Genomic DNA, 18,148 nt, shown 5'->3' on the forward strand with positions numbered 1-18,148 from the left:
TACAGAAATCTTCTGGCATGATCACATTAGGAAAACTGTTTGAGAAAGGTTCATAAAGCATGTTGTGGCATAAAAGTGCAGTAATAGCAGCCAACCACTTCACCGTTCAAAAAGCAACTAAGTAATTTCACGCATTTCATGGTAAGAGTAACGAGTGCCAGAATAAAAGAAACAATTCATCACCAAGTACAGCCAACACAAACAACAGGGTCTTTGATAGCAACCTTTTGCTGAAGGGCAAATGGAACACTACCAGTAAGATTACATGTTATTTGTTTACTTCCAATAAAATGGCACGCAAGGTGCTTCCCTGTCTTACCTGTGTTAACGCATGGCCTTATTCACAGAAATGATGAGGCATCCTTATCAGGCAACACTGCATTACCTTCAGACTACAGCAACGCGCAGAATAAAGGCAAGCGCTTGCTAGCGGTGTGGTTGTCCCCAAGAAATTACCTGGCTCTGTCAGGCAGTATGATGCAAACTTCTCCATTGTGCACAACTCGGGAAGCCACTTCAGCTTCTGATCCTGACTCCCAAAAGCATCAATCATCCACAGTGCCATGCTGAAAGAAATTGGCAAGTTAATGCACACAGGAAAATGCTGCCCTGCCTTAGAGAGCATTTGCTTACACACCACCATCATTTTCCATATCCTGCTGCAACTTGCATAAGCAAGTGTTATTTTACAATATCTACACAGTGCTAACTGTGCTGCATGAGTGTACTGCTTGCTGTTGCCTTTGAAATATACATTTGCCAACACAAATTTTGTGTCACGAATGCTATGAACCCTGCCCAAACAGTCAGACTGTGCAATAGCTGAGACGTCACTGTTTAATGTGTTGGTTCTTAGCGTCACATTGCTTCAGTAGCATGAGCTCAATCTACAGTGGTGTCGACAGACACAAGCATTGTATTAGCCTCTAGCAAGGACTTGCTGTAAAGTTGCTTTGGCAGTGGTTCAATGTTTTTTTTTGCTGCAGTGTGCCAACTGACACCAAGCGTGCTGCAGCTAGAAGACGCAGCATGCAATAAGAAATGCGGTAACACAGTTTATGCACTGCCTACACCAGCAATTGTGTTGTTCAGGATGCATTACACACTGCTATGACTGCAGCACATGACTCCGTAGTTTACATCTTGATGTGTGCAGTCATGCAAGAATGCATACTCTGCAACTTAATCTGTGCTGCAGCAAGTGCACATCACATTTGGCTAAAGATGAGAGGCGACCCTTTGTGCAAATACAACCGCATTTACAGGTTTATGCAGTAGTCAAAATACCTGCAGGTACACAAGGTGATGTGCGTTAATCTACATTGCCATGTGAAGACAAGAGACAATGAGACCAAGGAAATCATTGAAGAAAGAGTTTCTAACAAACTTGCAATAAGTTTATATCCTGATTAAAGGGAAATGGTAATGAAAGTAGACAGAAAGGTAGCTTGTCACCTGCAGGAGCCCAACGCACAAGCTCCAAATGATGCATACGATGCTTGACCAGCTGAGCCAGAGCCCTCCCTCCATTCACTTTCTTGGGTATTTGCATGCATTACCCATAGTCCTGGGAGCGCTAGCCAATGCCACTTGCAACCATGGCAGTAGGTGCAAAACATCCTTTCAACTGCAGGTGCCACATAGTACATAATACATACATGACCTCGAAAAGGTGTTAAAAGGGTGTTGAAAAGCTGTTAATCCCTTCTATGCTTTTCTTGGTTTCATATTTTGTCAACAATATTATGTCTGTTGGCATAACATTGTTGTTAGAAAAAATCAAGGCCCTGTGCTCCTCTGATTGTTTTCATCTAGGTAGGGGTCACCCATCTTCTCACTTTCCTGTGCCGTGTTGTTTCAATAAGGGTCAGTTTGTTATTCATGATGTAGCCACGCACAAAGGACACGATGCACTGCATGCCTTTGTTTCCTTTGTGGCACTGCCTCTTCCCTTAATGCAGGTTATGAAATCCATGCAAACGTAGCATGAAGCTACAGAAGAAACCTGGTCTGGGATTGCCAGACAAATGTTTCTTCAACTGCGAGGTTTTCTTTCTGAGAAACCTGTCTGGGTTTTCTTGGAAGCTGTGCACTACACTCAGGTGGATAACAATTTTTCCCTTTCATGTACTTTCTCTTCCGCAGCACTGATTTGCCTTAGTGCAGGTTTCTCAGATTCGCTACCTTATTAGAACCTCAGCCTATTTATGTCCGCTGCAGGATGAAGATCTCTACTCCTGCTGCAAGCTGCTGGTCATAACTTAATAATGCGCAGAGCATGTGCTCCAACACATTTTTACTTTTTTGTAAGTTTCCTTGTTATGATCAGGGTCCCCCGAGTCTGTTAGCCTAGATAAACATACCTTTGCAGAAATTTATTATTGGGCCTCTCATTCTCCTGCCAGGCTTTTGAAATTTACCTTAGTCCTCTGCATGTTAATTTTCAGACCTACTGTTACACTTTTGTCACCTAAGGTTCACAAATATTTGTTGCAAGCCACTTCCATCTAAGTGATGAGGACAATCTCTGAGAAAAGGTTTCAAACCGAGCTTGTTAGTATATATTACATGACTTCTCGGGAACTGTGCGAGAAATTGGAGAAAACTAGACAAACACGAGCGCTGTTGGAGGTGCTTCGCAAAAGCACACAAATCGAAAGCAGTCCTTGAAGAACCTGGCCAGCTTCCAGGTTTCTGGTTGTAGAATACAGCAACTACTCAGGCACTGCCCCTGAGAAGGGGCTAAGGATCCCACAAGAAGTCCACTGGCAGAACCGAATTGCCAACAGAGTAAGAGCACATGTGTGTTCTGACAATGTCATCTGCAAACCACACGGTGCTGAGATATTCACCATTGATCTTCACTTTTAATCTTTCCCCATCTAACAGTTTGAGTACCTTTTCTGAGTATGCAGTGAATAGTATCGGAGATATTGTCTCTGTGATGTGTGGTGCGCGACGTGGTGCGGGGCTAGGGACGGTCGAGAGCAGACGACGCTGAGGGCATGCGCGCCGAGCTGGAAGGAGGAAAAACAACGACGCCGAAGAGCGCCCGGCACGTGAACGCGCGGCGCAGGAAAGACAACAAAAGGAAAAAAGCAACCAATTAGAAAAGACCACGGGGCATCGGGCAGCCAATCAGTAAATGCCAAATCGGCCAGACCACGAGAAAAAGCGTGGTGCGCTGGCAGAAGGGGGGCGACACGCAAGACGACACGCAGGGAGACGCCGGGGAGACGCCAGGAGAGTCCCAGGAAACGACGGCGGGAGGAGGTCAACCACCGGAGCGGGCGTTGAAGACGGGCCGTCGGGTTCCGGACCCGAGCCCACCAGGACTTCACCCGCCCGGGGCCTCCTGCCAACCTGTTCCTGTGCGTCGCCCGTCTACCTGAGCGTGCCGTCGGCTCCTCAAGGCCGGTGAGCTTTTGCGCCAGTGGGCAGGACGGGAACAGTCGGGCTTCGGGCCCGAGTTCTACGCCAGCTGCTCGGCCAGAACGCCACCCCCGTCTGTCGTGCCGCCTGCTGCCCGAGGCCGGCGTTCGAGCTTCCGTGCCCGTGGGCGAGAGGGGAGCAGTCGGGCTACGGGCCCGAGCTCTCTGCCCGGCCAGAACGCCGCCGCCGTCCACTCCTGCCACAAAGCCGCCAGCGTTACCTCGCCTCGCCAGAGCTGCCGCGCTCCCGGCGCCCGGTCGGTCGACCTACGCCGCGACCTTTGGTGAGGCCGGCGCCACTCCTTCTGCCAGCTTGTCGCCGCGTTGCCGCGTCGAGACTGCGACGCGTCCCCGCCCTCGTGGCAAGCCCGAACTCGCGCCCTCGTTAACCTCGTGCAAGCCCTATATGTGTGTTCTTTACCGCAATGTCCGCTTGAGTGTGTATTTTAAGAATGCTTTCTATTTTCTTTCTGTTTGCTTTATTCTTTCTTTTTTTGTTTGATTAAAAGTCTTTGTGTGTGCGTCCAAACCAACGGCTTTGTCCTCAATTGGGTTCTTGGAGGCTCCGCCTAAGAGAACCAACCGAACCATTGAGAACACGAACCTTTGCCCATAAGTGGGTCATCACAGTCTCCTTGCATGACCTGTTTCTTCATCAGAATCCTTCCACTTTTCTTGTGAAGGCTTAGGGTAGCCGTGAAATCTTTATAGATTATTTGCCAAGATACTCAGGTATGCTTCCTGCACTCCTTGATTACGTAATGCCTACATTGCTGCTGGTATCTCTACTGGATAAAGTGCCATTCGAAATCTATGAAAGCCGTATGAAGAGGTTGGTTTTACTCTGTAAATTTTTCAATTACTTGATTGATGAGATGTGCGTGATTCATTGTTAAATACCTTTTCCTGAAGCCAGCCTGTTCTCTGGGTTGACTGAAGTGTTGCCTCAATTTTGTTGGAAATTACTTTGGTGAAAGCAGCTACGGAATACTACAGGCAAGATAATGGGCCTAAAATATTTCAATTCATAATGTCTTCTTTCTTATGGATCAGTATAATGTTGGCATTCATCCAAGTCTCTGATAAACTCGCGGTCCTGAGGCATTACAAATAAAGCGTTTCAAGTGTTTCTACTATAATATCCTTGCTGTTACTTTAGTTGCTTGGGCAAATTTCACTCAGCAAGAAGCTGACTTGGCCAGCATGTGTTGCAGCAGCTTCCCATTCCAACATAACATTTAGACAGACACGTGCCCTAGAAGCTTTGACGCGAGTGCTTAAGGCAATACTGACAGTAGAGCAATATCAGTGCATGTAAGTTATGGGCTGGTTACAATAATGGCATAATAAACAAATTAAGCAGGGGTAAGAGATTGGTAAAAGTCTGCAACCAAGGTATGTCTTCATTAATAAATCACTCATCAAACTAAGCAAGAAGAACAAGGGGGTGCACTGGTTTGCATAAAATGAAGACCTATTTGCAGAGCCCCAGAATAGTGGCTAGCCGGGCTTGTTGGTACGAACACATACTTTTGCAAACAGCGCGAATAACGGACACAGAAAGAGGCACACAACACAGGCGCCCTCCATACATGGCGCCTATGTCGTGTGCCTCTTTCTTTATCCCATTATTTGCGCTGTTTGCAAAAGAATTGCAGAGCCCAACACAAAGCAATTTCTCTTAACAAAGTGAAAGGCTGCATACTTGTGGATGCTGATGTAAGCAGTCGTACTGACACAACCTTTCGCAAGGGCTTCAAATATCACCGAAGCATCAAGGCGGCTGAGCCCTGACCCTCCATATTCATCTGAAATGTAAATAGCCCCAAAGCCAAGTCCAGCTGCTTTCCTCATTGCGTCCACAGGGAAGTGTTCCTGTAGAAGTAGAAACGAAGTTAGCAGTTCCCACTGTATCAGTGAACAGCAATAAGGTCTGACAATTAAGGCAGCATTATGACGTTTAAAACAAGCTCAGCCATCAGAATGTTACCACTGCTCCAAAAGAATGAAACAGCTTCACCTACAAATCTGTATTTTGTAGTACTTTGTCTAGTCAGATTTTTGTCGTCTGGGGGGTTACCCTACTTTCTTTTGTGTGGAAAACTACACTGCTCTGACCGTACACCATCATGGCAACTCCTAGATAATACTGGCAATATGCTACACTCATGGAGTGAAATGCATCAATTTAATAATAATTAATGCACATACTTTCATTCCTGTCTTCTTCAGTTTGTGTGACGTGGGCATAATTCTGGCTCATACACTCAAAGTCTGCATTGCCTACAATGACCAGGTTCATAGCGACATGACATGAAATGCGTGAGTAATTACACATATGGAGTGTCCCACATTAATGCTTACTGGCTGCATATCATTCAATGAGTATTGTACTATGTTTCATATAAACAATCACATGGTATCTCCAGAATAAACAAAAGCAGATACATAACCGTTTGGTATGCCTGAGTAACCTTTATTAGAGCTATCATATAAGCCACAGATTGGGTGAGGCAACAAACGCAAGTTAATGACATCTTAGTTGAAATCAAGAAAGAGAAACGGGCATGGGCAGGACATGTAATTAGGAGGGAAGATAATCGATCCTCATTAAGGGTTACAGACTGGATTCCAAGGGAAGGGAAGCGTAGCAGGGGGTGGCAGAAAGTTAGGTGGGCGGATGACATTAAGAAGTTTGCAGGGACAACATGCCCACAATTAGTACATGACCGGGGTAGTTGGAGAAGTATGGGAGAGGCCTTTGCCCTGCAGTGGGCATAACCAGGCTGCTGCTGCTGATGATGATGATAAGCCTCCATAGCGACGCGAATTAACGTGAGCAATTAATATTGTGATATTTCAGACAGTTCTCTACGCTGCGAATCTAGATAATGCGTGCACACACTCACCTTTTCATCCCATTCCATCATATTTGGAAGCATCTCCTTCTCAGCAAACTCGGCAGCTGTTCGCTGCATCTGGATCTGCTCTTCGGACAGTCCGATGGTGGCTGTGGCAAAAGTGAACAGCCCTGTTTAATGAACTTTGACAAATGGATATAGCACAGACACCTGTTAAAACTAACCTGGTTAATTAAAATTTTGGATATGAAGAAGTTTTGTAAACATGTGGTTGGTTTCCCATAGACACAATGAAAAAATATCCCTTTAACAAGAATCACAAATTCAGTTAAGCTGAACTTCTATAACTGTCCACCACTGATGCTTCATCCTCGGTTCAGCAGGTGATCTGCTAGCTACAGGACAAGCAAATGGCGGGGCTATTTTCGTTACTAAACTGGCTACACAAATGTAGCTAGTGCAGGAAGTCGCCATTCTTTTTACTTGGTGTAGAAAAGTGTAGCGCCGCCCACCTACACGAAGGCATAATTTATAGCTGTAGTATGGCATGAAAACTACACTTTCTACACTGTGGCTTCGATGAGTGTGGGCAGCAGACGACAAACAAGCAGGCTGGCATTGCAAATTCATGGTGCCATTTTGTCTGTGACTGTCGGCGCTGATATAGCGACAATAGTGAATATTCGCTGCAAGGACAGTAGCGAAGTGCTGACGTGACCATGTGTCACAGAGGAAGGTGAGCTAATTTCATTTCATTTCATTTTTATTTCCTTAATGACCCCCTGCAGGGGGTTCTACATAAGGGGTGGGGTTAACGTGAGAAAGTAAAACATTTTTTTTTTCATGATGACAGGTGGAATGTAACTTTTTCTAGGAAGGTTGATGGACAGGTGATGGCTGCAATTTCATGGGAAAGGTCGTTCCAGTCGCTTGCTGTTCGGAGGAAGAATGACTTGGAGAATGTAGTCGTACGTGCACATTGGCGTGAGACTTTCAGCGGATGACCAATTCGGCGAGACGTGCATGATGGCGGTGCGCAGATGTATGGCTGCTGTTTGAGCATCCAAGAATCTTCCAAGAAGATAAAACTGTCTTACTCACAGATGGTGTGGGCTGTTATCAGACTCTCCGCTGTATTATATGCATTGAGACATTGTCTTCGTACACTGTGCATTCGCTATGCATTTCGCTGCAGTTTGTCTAGATTTGTTGGTGATAGGAAACTCGTACATTGGCGTTTAGTTTCAGGCGAGGGCATATACGCAGCCAATACATGCGAAGTCAGGCGAAGTGCGGAGTCATGCGCTTTTCGTCAACATGCTGTCAGCTGTGATTGGCTACAGCCCAGCGAGCCAAGTGCAGCACATGACATCATAGCCTCTGCCCGACACTATACTCATATACGTAAGCCTGCATGAAGTGTAGGTAAAAAAAATAGCTCTGGTATTTCAGCGAAGAGCTATGCCAGTGTTGAGGATAATGTGGAAACCTTCAGGGCTGCCAACATGACAATTGAAGTGGTGCTTGAAGTGCCTCTGCAGGCTGATAATGCTGGCAAGAACACTGCCGAGGAGCCACGAGGAAGCCAGTGGTGTTCACACACATAGCGGCTGATAACGCCCTGAATTCTTTGGTTAATTTTTTAGCAACATGAAGGCAGTAAAGAATTCTTTCATTAAGCTGTGTGAAATTTACGCATTTCTGACGGGACACAGGTTTTCAGTACTTGCCAGCTAAAATTACACAATAGCATGAACAAAGAGTGCATGAAAGAATACTTTGTATCACTTAAATCTCTTTTCATAACTGCCTTTTGGTTTTGATGTTTCATTTATTGTTTTGTGTCATGATTATCCGGGTGTACAAGGAATAGTTGATTTTTAGTTTTGTAGATTAATTCTCTAAATATGAACAGTACTTATAGCAGAGCAATATTAGCGCATCTCCTCAGTGAACTCAGCAGCTGGTTAACAGACAGCCAGATTTGCACGGTCCCTTCGAGTTTATCTAATGTATAACAAAAACAAGATTTTAAATCTCAGCAATAATTGGGTGTCTACCATATGTTCTAGCTTCATGCTACTAGCATGTCATACTCGCAAAGCTGGCTGCCTAGGACTAAAGATTCGTGCTTCACCATATCACAATGCATGGGCATCATAGTGAACCCCGACTGTCAGTGATAGATAAGACACAATAATAATTAAGGAACCATTCCGGTGAGCTTTTGTTATGGTAAAAAAGATGATGAAAGAGCTCACTCCAGTCACAGCGGAAGCGTTTTACAACCAATCTCTGCGGAACGTTTGTTTATGCAGTCGTCTAATGCGCTGATTCACCTGTCAGCCAATCCAACCAAAGAGTGCGTTATCTTACTCCATATGGGCCAAACAAGCACAGAATAGCTAGATTGCAAGGTACTTGTAACCAGGGGCATAGAGAGGAGGCGGGGGGGGGGGCTTAGCCCCCCCCCCCCAGAAAAAAAAAAAATTTCGTGTTGTCATGCACCGCTGACCAAAACAACCCCTGTCGCCGGAAATTATTCCAGATTTCATCTAGAATGTCCTTTTTATGCACGAAGAGACATTTCGGCGCAATTACTGTGAACTCTGGCTGGATTTCGTAGCGACGCCCATGCACCGGGAGTCACATAAAGCAAGGAGCCCCACCCAAGCGCAAAGTTTCAAAGGCGTTTCGATGGCGGCGGGCTCGTCATGGCATCTTGCCAAGACTGTGGTATCTACAGAGTGCATGGATTTTGATTCCGAAAGTTTGTGGTATAAAGTTCTCATAAACTATTGATGCAAAATATACATTGACATTACCAAAGCCGTGCTTTAGGTTTTCAATTCTATAACTTTGTGGGTTTGATGTTTGTTATAAACACTTGATGCCAGAGGTGCATTAACTTTTCTAAATTTGTACATCAGACCGTATAACGAGACAAGCCAAATCAAGACGCCATCAGACAAGTTGACAAAGCACGCAGTGAGGTCCGATGAGACGAAGTGTTCTGGTGTTTCATTTGTGCGATCATGTCACAGCAAAGAATATGAACATTTTTTTTCACCTGCACCAAAGCACCCATGTCGAGACACTAATGCCAGCAAAGGTAACTATACATTCTTATTTATTTTTCTACTTTGGCTATTATTTGTGAGGTCACATAGAGCTTCGTCAATTTTCTGGTTCGTTTCTATCCGCAGGCTGCCAGAGTCAGCCAGAGCGCCTGCATTTTTCTCATGCTGCCCCGACTGCCACGCAGCACACTTCGGCGCACGTTCGTCTATGCCTGGCCGAGTGGGTTTTTGCCTGGCAGAGTTTTGGACCCTTTCTGGCTAGCAGACGAGAAAAAAACCAATGGGCACTCGCCGGCATCACTCTGGGGACTTGATGGATTGCAACACACTGGCTTAAGCGCCTCTCCAGAATGTCTTGTCTAGCCAGTGTAGGATACCGAGCACTATGCGTATGGTTCTCCGTTAACCAAACGTCTTACGTTTTCTTCTATATTCCTTCAGTAGGTGCCCAAAGTAGGCATTCGATTGTGGTCAACATGCTTTCCTTCACTTTTTTTTTTTTTTCATTTGGGTGCCCCTGCCCCCAAAAAAAGAAAGACAATGTTGTGGCACAGCGAATTCTCGTATGGTAAGAGTTCGATTTTGTTACTTCTTCTTTTGTGGAAAGTAATGGGTCATGCGAAGCTTCAGTTGCCAAATACTCTTACTATATTATTGCGCAATTGTGTGGACACTTCAGGCGCATTTCTGCTGTTGCCATCTCCCTCACGTTCCATATAAAGTCTGCGGGTGATAACATCGTGACCGCGCTCCGCATGCTGCATGTGCGAGTGAAAGCGCCGGGGGGGGGGGGGGGGGGGGGCATGGGCGAGCCGACGATGGGGGCTCAATCTTGTGTGCGCAAGGGAGAAAAGTGGGGACAGCGGGAGTGGAGGGAAGGGGGGGGGGGGGCGAGCCTTAGAATTATATGATCTGTGAATCTGTGATTTCACATGTTTACTTGCCTTGTTTGACACATTATATATAGTGACTTTTTCTTAGATACCTTAATTTATTGGTGACATATACGTATATTAAATTTTCTTGTTGTGAGGTTTTGTGTATACGTGCAGTGAACTTTGCTTCCAGCAGCGCTCTTCTGCCTTTTATCAAGCTGTATCTTTGCATTTGTACATTCCATTGTATCTTCGAATTTCTAATGTATGAGGGCGAGTCAAATGACAGTGGGCCAACCTACCCTGCGCAATAATGGTTCAGTCCATTATCTGCAAGGCTTGCGTGTAGCACACATGCATCTCCCATTTACAGAAGTGACACGCAGGTGTGAGCATAAATGTTCTGTAATACTCTCATACATTGGGTTGAACATGGTTACGTGACATAATGGACACTCAAAAAGTTGAACAGCGTGCTGTCGTGAGGTTTTTGACAGGTGAACGTGTTTCTCAAAAAGAAATGAGTAGCCGTATGACTGCCTTTTATGTTGAACATTGCATTTCATTGGCCACTGTGAAGCATTGGAGCAAACAGTTCAAAAAAGGATGTGAAAATTGCAAAGATGATCCAAGACTGGGCAAAAGCCACCGTGCAATCTCAATAACCTTTGCAACCACCCCAAACACAATTACAGAGGTTGATGAGCTGATTAGACAAGAACGGAGGATAAGCATAGATGAACTGGCAGAGCGTGTGAACGTCCGTCACGGTGTGGCTCACACCATAATTCATGAACATCTCGGTTATCGGCTCTTGTGTGCACAATGGCTGCCCAACATTTTGAACCTCCGCCAGAAGACGGAAAGGTTTGGCGCTGCCTTGACTCATCTGATCCCATATCACAATGAGGGTCACAACTTGGCTGCAGCTGTGATCGGGGACGACTCATGGTGCCACTACTATGAGCCTGAAACACGATGGCAAAGCTTACAGTGGAAACATTTGAATTCACCACCCCCAAAGAAAGCAAAGGCTGTCATTTCCACTGGAAAGGTATTGCTGACTTTCCTTTTCTTTTTTTTTGATCGTCAGGGGCCATTACTGATTGAATTTGCTAAACGTGGGCAGACTATTAATTGTTTCCAGTATTGTGAAATGCCAGATCAGCTGCGTGTCACAGTCGAAGAAAAAACGATGTGGAAAATTGACGAATGGGGTCATCTTGCTCCACGACAATGCCCATCCTCATGTCACTGATGCGGTTAACATAAAACTGGCAAAGTTCAAGTGAGAAACGCTGCAACATCCGCCATACAGCCCAGACCTGTCACCTTGGGACTTCCACATTTTGGGGCAATTGAAAAAACAGCTCAAGGTAACCTGATTCGTGTTGAAAGTCGACGTGGAAGAGTCAGTTACAGACTTTTTGAAGCAGCAACCCAAGGCGTTTTATGAGACGGGAATCACACGACTCGTTAGTCATTGGGACAAATGTCTAAATGCTCACAGAGACTACATTTCAATAAAGTGCCCCGTTTGTCATACATACACATTGGCTCACTTACATTTGCCTCGTCCTCATATATTTTGCAGAACTTCTGCTTTCTATATATTCTCTCTGTTGAGACTATAATTTCTTTTAGACAATACACGACCGGTGACAGCTGCTCCTGCGCAATACATTGGAACAAAGGACAGCATTATAGGGATTTTTTCCTGGCCATTGCACATGTACACAAACGTAAACAAAGTTTTTGAATGACGAAGTTTCATTAAAATATTTGTCCTCTGCTTGTTGATTTCATGGCCTTTACATTTTTTCATATCAGCCGCGTGGACTGCTTTGCTGGTTTCGAACTGATATATTTCATAAGTTAGTGTGATATTCTATTTACTTAATAAATAGACAAAAAGAAACATGGAAGCATTGATATCAGTTATTTTGGCGCAATTTTTGGTACATACGAGTATATTTCTTTATAAGAAAAATACATTTTACTTATGTTGACAGTGCGTAGCGTTCAAGAATTCGTCTGCAGCATCTTTGGCAATGGCAATGTAGTTATTATTCATGTATTTGATCGCTCGACAAATTCCATAAGGAGGAGGCCGAGCTGCAACGTGAGCTCCCACCCGAACGAAATTTCTGCCTACGCCACCGCTTGCAACTGTTTATCGTTTAGGGGAAAGGATGAAAGTGTGTTGTCTAGCACGTAGTACAAGCGACCACGAAAACGAATGGGCAGTTTATTTATTTCGCCGGAATTATTCGCCAGTCGGGAAGCATGGTTCATAAAAGCGCGGTTTACAAATAATCGGCAGCGCTCACCATCTAGTGATGTGGCCGCACTACGGGCACACGCACTGGGCATCGGCAAGCGAAGAATCCGCCGCAGGTGACAGTGTCTTGCGAGTATGCCAAACGCGCTCATGTTTGCACAGGCTACAAGCACCACCACGCTGTCTGCTTTTAGGCTGCATAAAATGCCAAGCCATAGAATAAGAAAACCAACGTCACACTAGAGTCCACACGGACACAGTGCAGAAAGTGGCCCGCGGCGCGAGAGCCGCCGCGGCACGGCGCTTCATTAGCTACGCCTTGTGTAATAATGACAGAAATACGGAAATAAGTGTAATAACGACAGAAATACGGAAAGAGAAACAACATGTTCGTTCGAAAGGAACAAAGAAAGCGAAAAGCTGGTGGAACACGGAGATACGAGAAGCGATCGCAGAACGACAGAAAGCATCTCGAGAGCACAGGCAGGCAAAGAAGGCGCCGTTGCCGCAGGATGAAGTAACCAGTAAATGGGAAATATACCGGGAGAAAAAGTCTATGGTTCAAATACTGGTGCAAGCAAAATTAAAAGGTGAAAGCATAGAGCTTCATATTAATATACCTAGAGGGAAATCTGGCGCTGCGATCGTTCAACCATCATGGGAATGATGGGGAGTACAGGCTTCGGATTGGCGTTCTGTTGACTGGCGAAGCAGTCTACAAGTATTTTTTTTTTCAGTTTTGGTTTCGCTTCAAGCTCAATTGCTATAACCTGCAGTGGGACAGTGCAACGCAAAGCTATCTGCCTTTGTTATGTTCCTCGAAGTGGCGATAGCGCGCTGGGCCAGCGACTGAGACGATGCTTGTGTCGCGGTGTGGTGTCGAAGTCCTGACGAGAAAGCGACGGCATCGTAAACGTTGAAAGAACATGTTTTGAGCGTTTGGACTTTGGTTTGTTAAGTGTGTTAGGTTGGCGCTGTAGCATTACGTGCTTTATGAAACTTCATAATAGGGAAAAGAAAGCACTACTGATACAAGGCATATACAGTTGTACTTCTAGTGGCTTGACAATAAAATTTTATTGAGGGCTTCATCATGCATTGCTCGTTTATGTGCTCATTCAACTGCGTATTTTAGGACTTTGAAAACACAAACTTACTTGTGGTAGGACAGGTTGCTGCTTCCTGGCTGTAGTCTAGGGTCGCAAAATGGGTAATTTCAAAGCCACGCCATAACGCTTCGGGAGCGGTACGTCAATATAAAGTATGATGAAGCATATACTCGTAGGAGACCACTAGCGTCCTAGCTAGCACTGCAGCAGATGTGCTTAAAAGTACTTGAAGCCGTTCAGCAAATCGTGACAGCTGACGCAGCCTTTCGAAAGAGCGAGAGAGTTCGCAAGTGTCTGTCGTCTGCGAGAAATGTCTCGCGTTTGCAACGAGCAGGTGTCGTAGCAGACGACACTTGCAGCATTCCGCTTAAGGGAGCAAAACTTTCTCACAATACAACATTTTTATTTCCATAAATACTTGATGAGTATTTTTATATAAGTAAATGCACGGTTCTTATAGCTGTTGCAAAAATAAATAAATAATTATTATCTGGCGTTAAATCGGGAACAGAATCGCACAAGAATGCATACCCTGGTGTGTCCTGGTGATAAACCCGCTAGCACGACCTACTGAACTCCAGACCTGAACAGATCTCCCTCCTCCAGCACGCCTGGTCTAGTTCGCCCCTTTTGCCGCTAGGGAAAGAACGTACGAGCAGAGTGGCGCTAGTTATAACCTGTTCGCTGTCGCCTGCTTCTGCGATCTGTTCAGCGCTTGTCTTGCCATTTCGGCAGGCACAAAGCGCTTGTATTGGCGGTAAATGAATAAATTCATAAATATACTAAAGAAGACATATTTGCGAATGCTTTGCGTTTGAATAGTGAAACTAGAAGATGAGCAGCGGTGCAAGAAATGGAAACAACGAGCATAGGTGGCCGCTGCAATGCTAGATCGACGGTATAGTTTTCCCTTTCCCAGCCTCCTTAAGAGACTGGAATAATTGTTTAACAAGATTCATAGGATAATCTAGCTTTTTTTATTTTATTACTGACAGCCTTATGTCGTAGATGACATTAGGATTTACTGCTGTGTGCCGTAGTGAAAGGCAGATGATCTGGTAAAAGCATAGTAAAAGTATTCACGAGTAAGTCCTCCGCACGATATGTGCAATAGGCTGATCGATTCTGTTTCAAGGGAAGGTGAGCATATCTTGTTTTTAATATCGTTGGATGTTTATGGAGTTTATGGATACATGTAAAATACTCAGCATCAAGTGCAAGTGAACGGTCCCACAAGCCCGGCTCGATCATGCAAATAGATTCGCTGCACAAATTTGTGACCAGAAAAGACATTCCACATGAAATGGCATGCAAGGAAGTGTTGAAAATATTGCACAGTTAATAAAACGCCTACGCTATTAATATGTGGGTTGATGCACTCGTTATGCTAAACGGAGGTGAGGCGTGCAGACAGGACACAAGAGTAGAGTATTTACAAGCAAACAACACGAGCGCCGGCCACTTCTCTACTCTTGTGTCCTGTCTGCACGCCTCACCTCTGTTTTGCATAAGGAATCTTTACCAACTAGCTCAGCTTTCTGTCGTTCTAAGTCTCGATGCACTAGATTTCGTCCGCATTAGGCACTTGCCTCTTGATTACTTCGTGGCACAGAAATACTCGGCATCAGGCTGTTTTTCTGCTGTGGCCTTTGTTCAAGCATGATTGTTCAAAGTGCAACAATTAAACAGATTCTTTGAGTTGCTTGTGGCTTCGCCAGTACAATTTCGGTGCGCTGGTCCGCCTGTCCAGCAATTTCCTACTGAAGGGAAACCTGCATGCAAATAAAAACACCGCTCCGCATGCAGAAAAATGCTCTACAGTGACGCTTCTCAAACGATCGTGATGCACCACAAGAGCTGCCTACTCGCGAGATATTCTCAACAAGGAGATACATTCGTTTACTTACATGTGAAGGTATATGCCAGAGCGCTTCGGGGCTTCGGTGGCACATAAGGCACGAGTTTGCCATAGCGTCCAATGTCGATGAACGATCGCATGTCAAACCTAAACTGTACGAAACTACAGCGCATCCAAAAAACAGATTCGAAACCGAAATTCGCGTCATCCTTTATTGCATGAATGCGTACATTGTGATTTACATAAGTCACGGAGTTAATGATCACTTTCTGTAAACTTAATATTAATGTGCCACCTTCATAAAGCCATCAAGTATGCGTTTTTAGATGACAAAGCATAAGGTGACCTGTACTCCTTTTCAGCTCTTTCAATAGTAATCGCGCTGGCCACATTGACCAGTAGCAACAGGGCGGCGCCCTAGAGTTTCCCCCTTTTCCGGCCCAGCCATAGAGTTTCTCACTACATTACCTAGAGGGAAATCTGGCGCTGCTGCGCTGTGGTATGCATGGGAATGCCGGTATATTGTGGATTCGGATTGGCATCGTTCTCGTAGAGACAGGACACCTTGAAGACGCGCTTGGCAATTACCGTTCCGTCTGTCACAATGATTCATTTTCTACTAGAACAGCACATGAAAAGCTGTTTTAGCTTTATTATTACGCGAAAACATGTTTTGTTTAACTATGAGAACTTGTTATTGTGTGTACGACTACATGTTACGTAAAAAGTATCAGCGGGCCGCTAAAGTTTGACGACAGACGACAAGGTTCACGCTCGCTTTGAAACAGTTGGTCGTCTCTGTTCTTGCTTTTCTTCGCTTGGTCATGCATGGTGGGTGAGTAAAGATGTAATATGCGTGAATGGAAACATTTTATGAAGATTTTACTTTGAGAACGCGTTATTTGCGTAGCCATATCCACGTTTTAGACGAAGCCTTTTACAACACCAGCGAACACGAGCCTCGCAGACACATATACCGTCATTCCCATGACGGCACGGTGCCCCCTTAAGAAACTCCCATAGACGGTGGCGCCAGATTACCCTCTAGGTGTTATAGTGAGAAACTCTATGTGATAAACCATGCGTGGCCCACTAACCATAGAGTTTCTCACTATAACACCTAGAGGGTAATCTGGCGCCACCGTCTATGGGAGTTTCTTAAGGGGGCACCGTGCCGTCATGGGAATGACGGTATATGTGTCTGCGAGGCTCGTGTTGGCTGGTGTTGTAAGAAGCTTCGTCTAAAACGTGGATATGGCTATGCAAATAATGCGTTCTCAAAGTAAAATCTTCATAAAATGTTTCTATTGACCCATATTACATCTTTACTCACCCACAAAGCATGACCAAGCGAAGAAAAGCAAGAACAGACAACCAACTGTTTCAAAGCGAGCGCAAACCTTGTCGTCTGTCCTCCAACTTTAGCGGCCCGCTGATACTTTTTACGTAACATGTAGTCGTACACACAATAACAAGTTCTCATAGTTAAACAAAACATGTTTTCGCGTAATAATAAAGCTAAAACAGCTTTTTACGTGCTGTTTTAGTAGAAAATAAATTATTGTGACAGACGGAACGGTACTTGCCAAGCGCGTCTTCAAGGTGTCCTGCCTCTTTGAGAACGATGCCAATCCGAAGTCACAATATACCGGCATTCCCATGCATACCACAGTGCAGCAGCGCCAGATTTCCCTCTAGGTAATGTAGTGAGAAACTCTATGCCACTACCCCTAGTCTAGTACAATATAGCCAATATTGCACACTAAGTAATGATGATGATATTACTTTTGATCTTGACAGCGCCATCTCTCAGTCATATGCTTCACGGCGCCACCGCTACTCTATTTACGTTGCACTGTGGAAGGTACAGCTCCCTTCTCTAAGTAAGTCCTGTGCGTCAGTTGCATATCGTTCCTGGAATAGGCCAGACGTATGCCAAGTGAGCTCCTGAACGACACTTTGCAAAGTGGTGAACGCCGTTTAAATCATGGATCTGGGACCACAAAGAGGTGCGACGCAATACTAAGGCATTTTATCGCATTTGGCGCTAAATTGCCACTAAAGTGTGTGTGTGTGTGTGTGTGTGTGTGTGTGTGTGTGTGTGTGTGTGTGTGTGTGTGTGTGTGTGTGTGTGTGTGTGTGTGTGTGTGTGTGTGTGTGTGTGTGTGTGTGTGAAGTACCAGACGTTCGCGCGTGGTCTTCGTATTTGAAATGTTTGGCTTTGACTCTCCCTTCTCCTTATCTCTCTGACCTTGCACGTTGCCGAGTCGCACAGTTAATCGTTAAAAAGAAAATTAGGAGAAGCAGAAGAAGAGAAGAAGACAAGAAGGATCGCCCCAAAGAAATTGCACTCTGATCAAGAGTAGGGGTAGGAAAGAAAAAATGAATAAATAAAAACAATGCAATAGCAGCGGTCTGCGCCACGGTGCACGACGGTAGTAAAACCACAGAACAGTAAAACCCCGCGGCGTACCACCCTTCAGGCGGGGTGCAGTTGCAAGTGTGGTCTCACAGATGGCGCCACCAATTCGGATGCCACCAATTCGGACGCCGGTGGAGTAGACGTGCGCGTGTGCGCGTGTCGAAAACGCCAGCCGCGAAGTTGGCTGTACGTGCCTGCAAAGTATAGTCAGAGCAGCAAAGTCAGTAGAGC

General features: G+C 45.2%; 2 protein-coding genes across 3 annotated transcripts in view; one reads left to right on the top strand and one right to left on the bottom strand.

The window, feature by feature from the left end:
* Window positions 1-12,784, bottom strand: part of LOC142563797 (isobutyryl-CoA dehydrogenase, mitochondrial-like) — a 129,724-nt gene extending 116,940 nt beyond the window's left edge. For both annotated transcript variants that reach the window (XM_075674417.1, XM_075674418.1), the window contains exons 1-4: window positions 12,578-12,784; window positions 6,341-6,441; window positions 5,137-5,306; window positions 457-566 (exon numbers count right to left, since the gene is read on the bottom strand). In XM_075674417.1, the coding sequence (XP_075530532.1) occupies window positions 457-566; window positions 5,137-5,306; window positions 6,341-6,441; window positions 12,578-12,680 (484 nt within the window). In that variant the 5' untranslated portion in view covers window positions 12,681-12,784. The remainder of the gene's footprint in view (window positions 1-456; window positions 567-5,136; window positions 5,307-6,340; window positions 6,442-12,577) is intronic.
* A 4,561-nt stretch (window positions 12,785-17,345) lies between these two features.
* Window positions 17,346-18,148, top strand: part of LOC142564698 (alpha-(1,3)-fucosyltransferase C-like) — an 89,279-nt gene continuing 88,476 nt past the window's right edge. Inside the window, exon 1 of the mRNA XM_075675829.1 lies at window positions 17,346-17,504. The gene's annotated coding sequence lies outside the window, so the exon portion shown is untranslated. The remainder of the gene's footprint in view (window positions 17,505-18,148) is intronic.

Source organism: Dermacentor variabilis, chromosome 11 (assembly GCF_050947875.1).
Source record: "Dermacentor variabilis isolate Ectoservices chromosome 11, ASM5094787v1, whole genome shotgun sequence".
NCBI classification, from domain to species: domain Eukaryota; kingdom Metazoa; phylum Arthropoda; class Arachnida; order Ixodida; family Ixodidae; genus Dermacentor; species Dermacentor variabilis.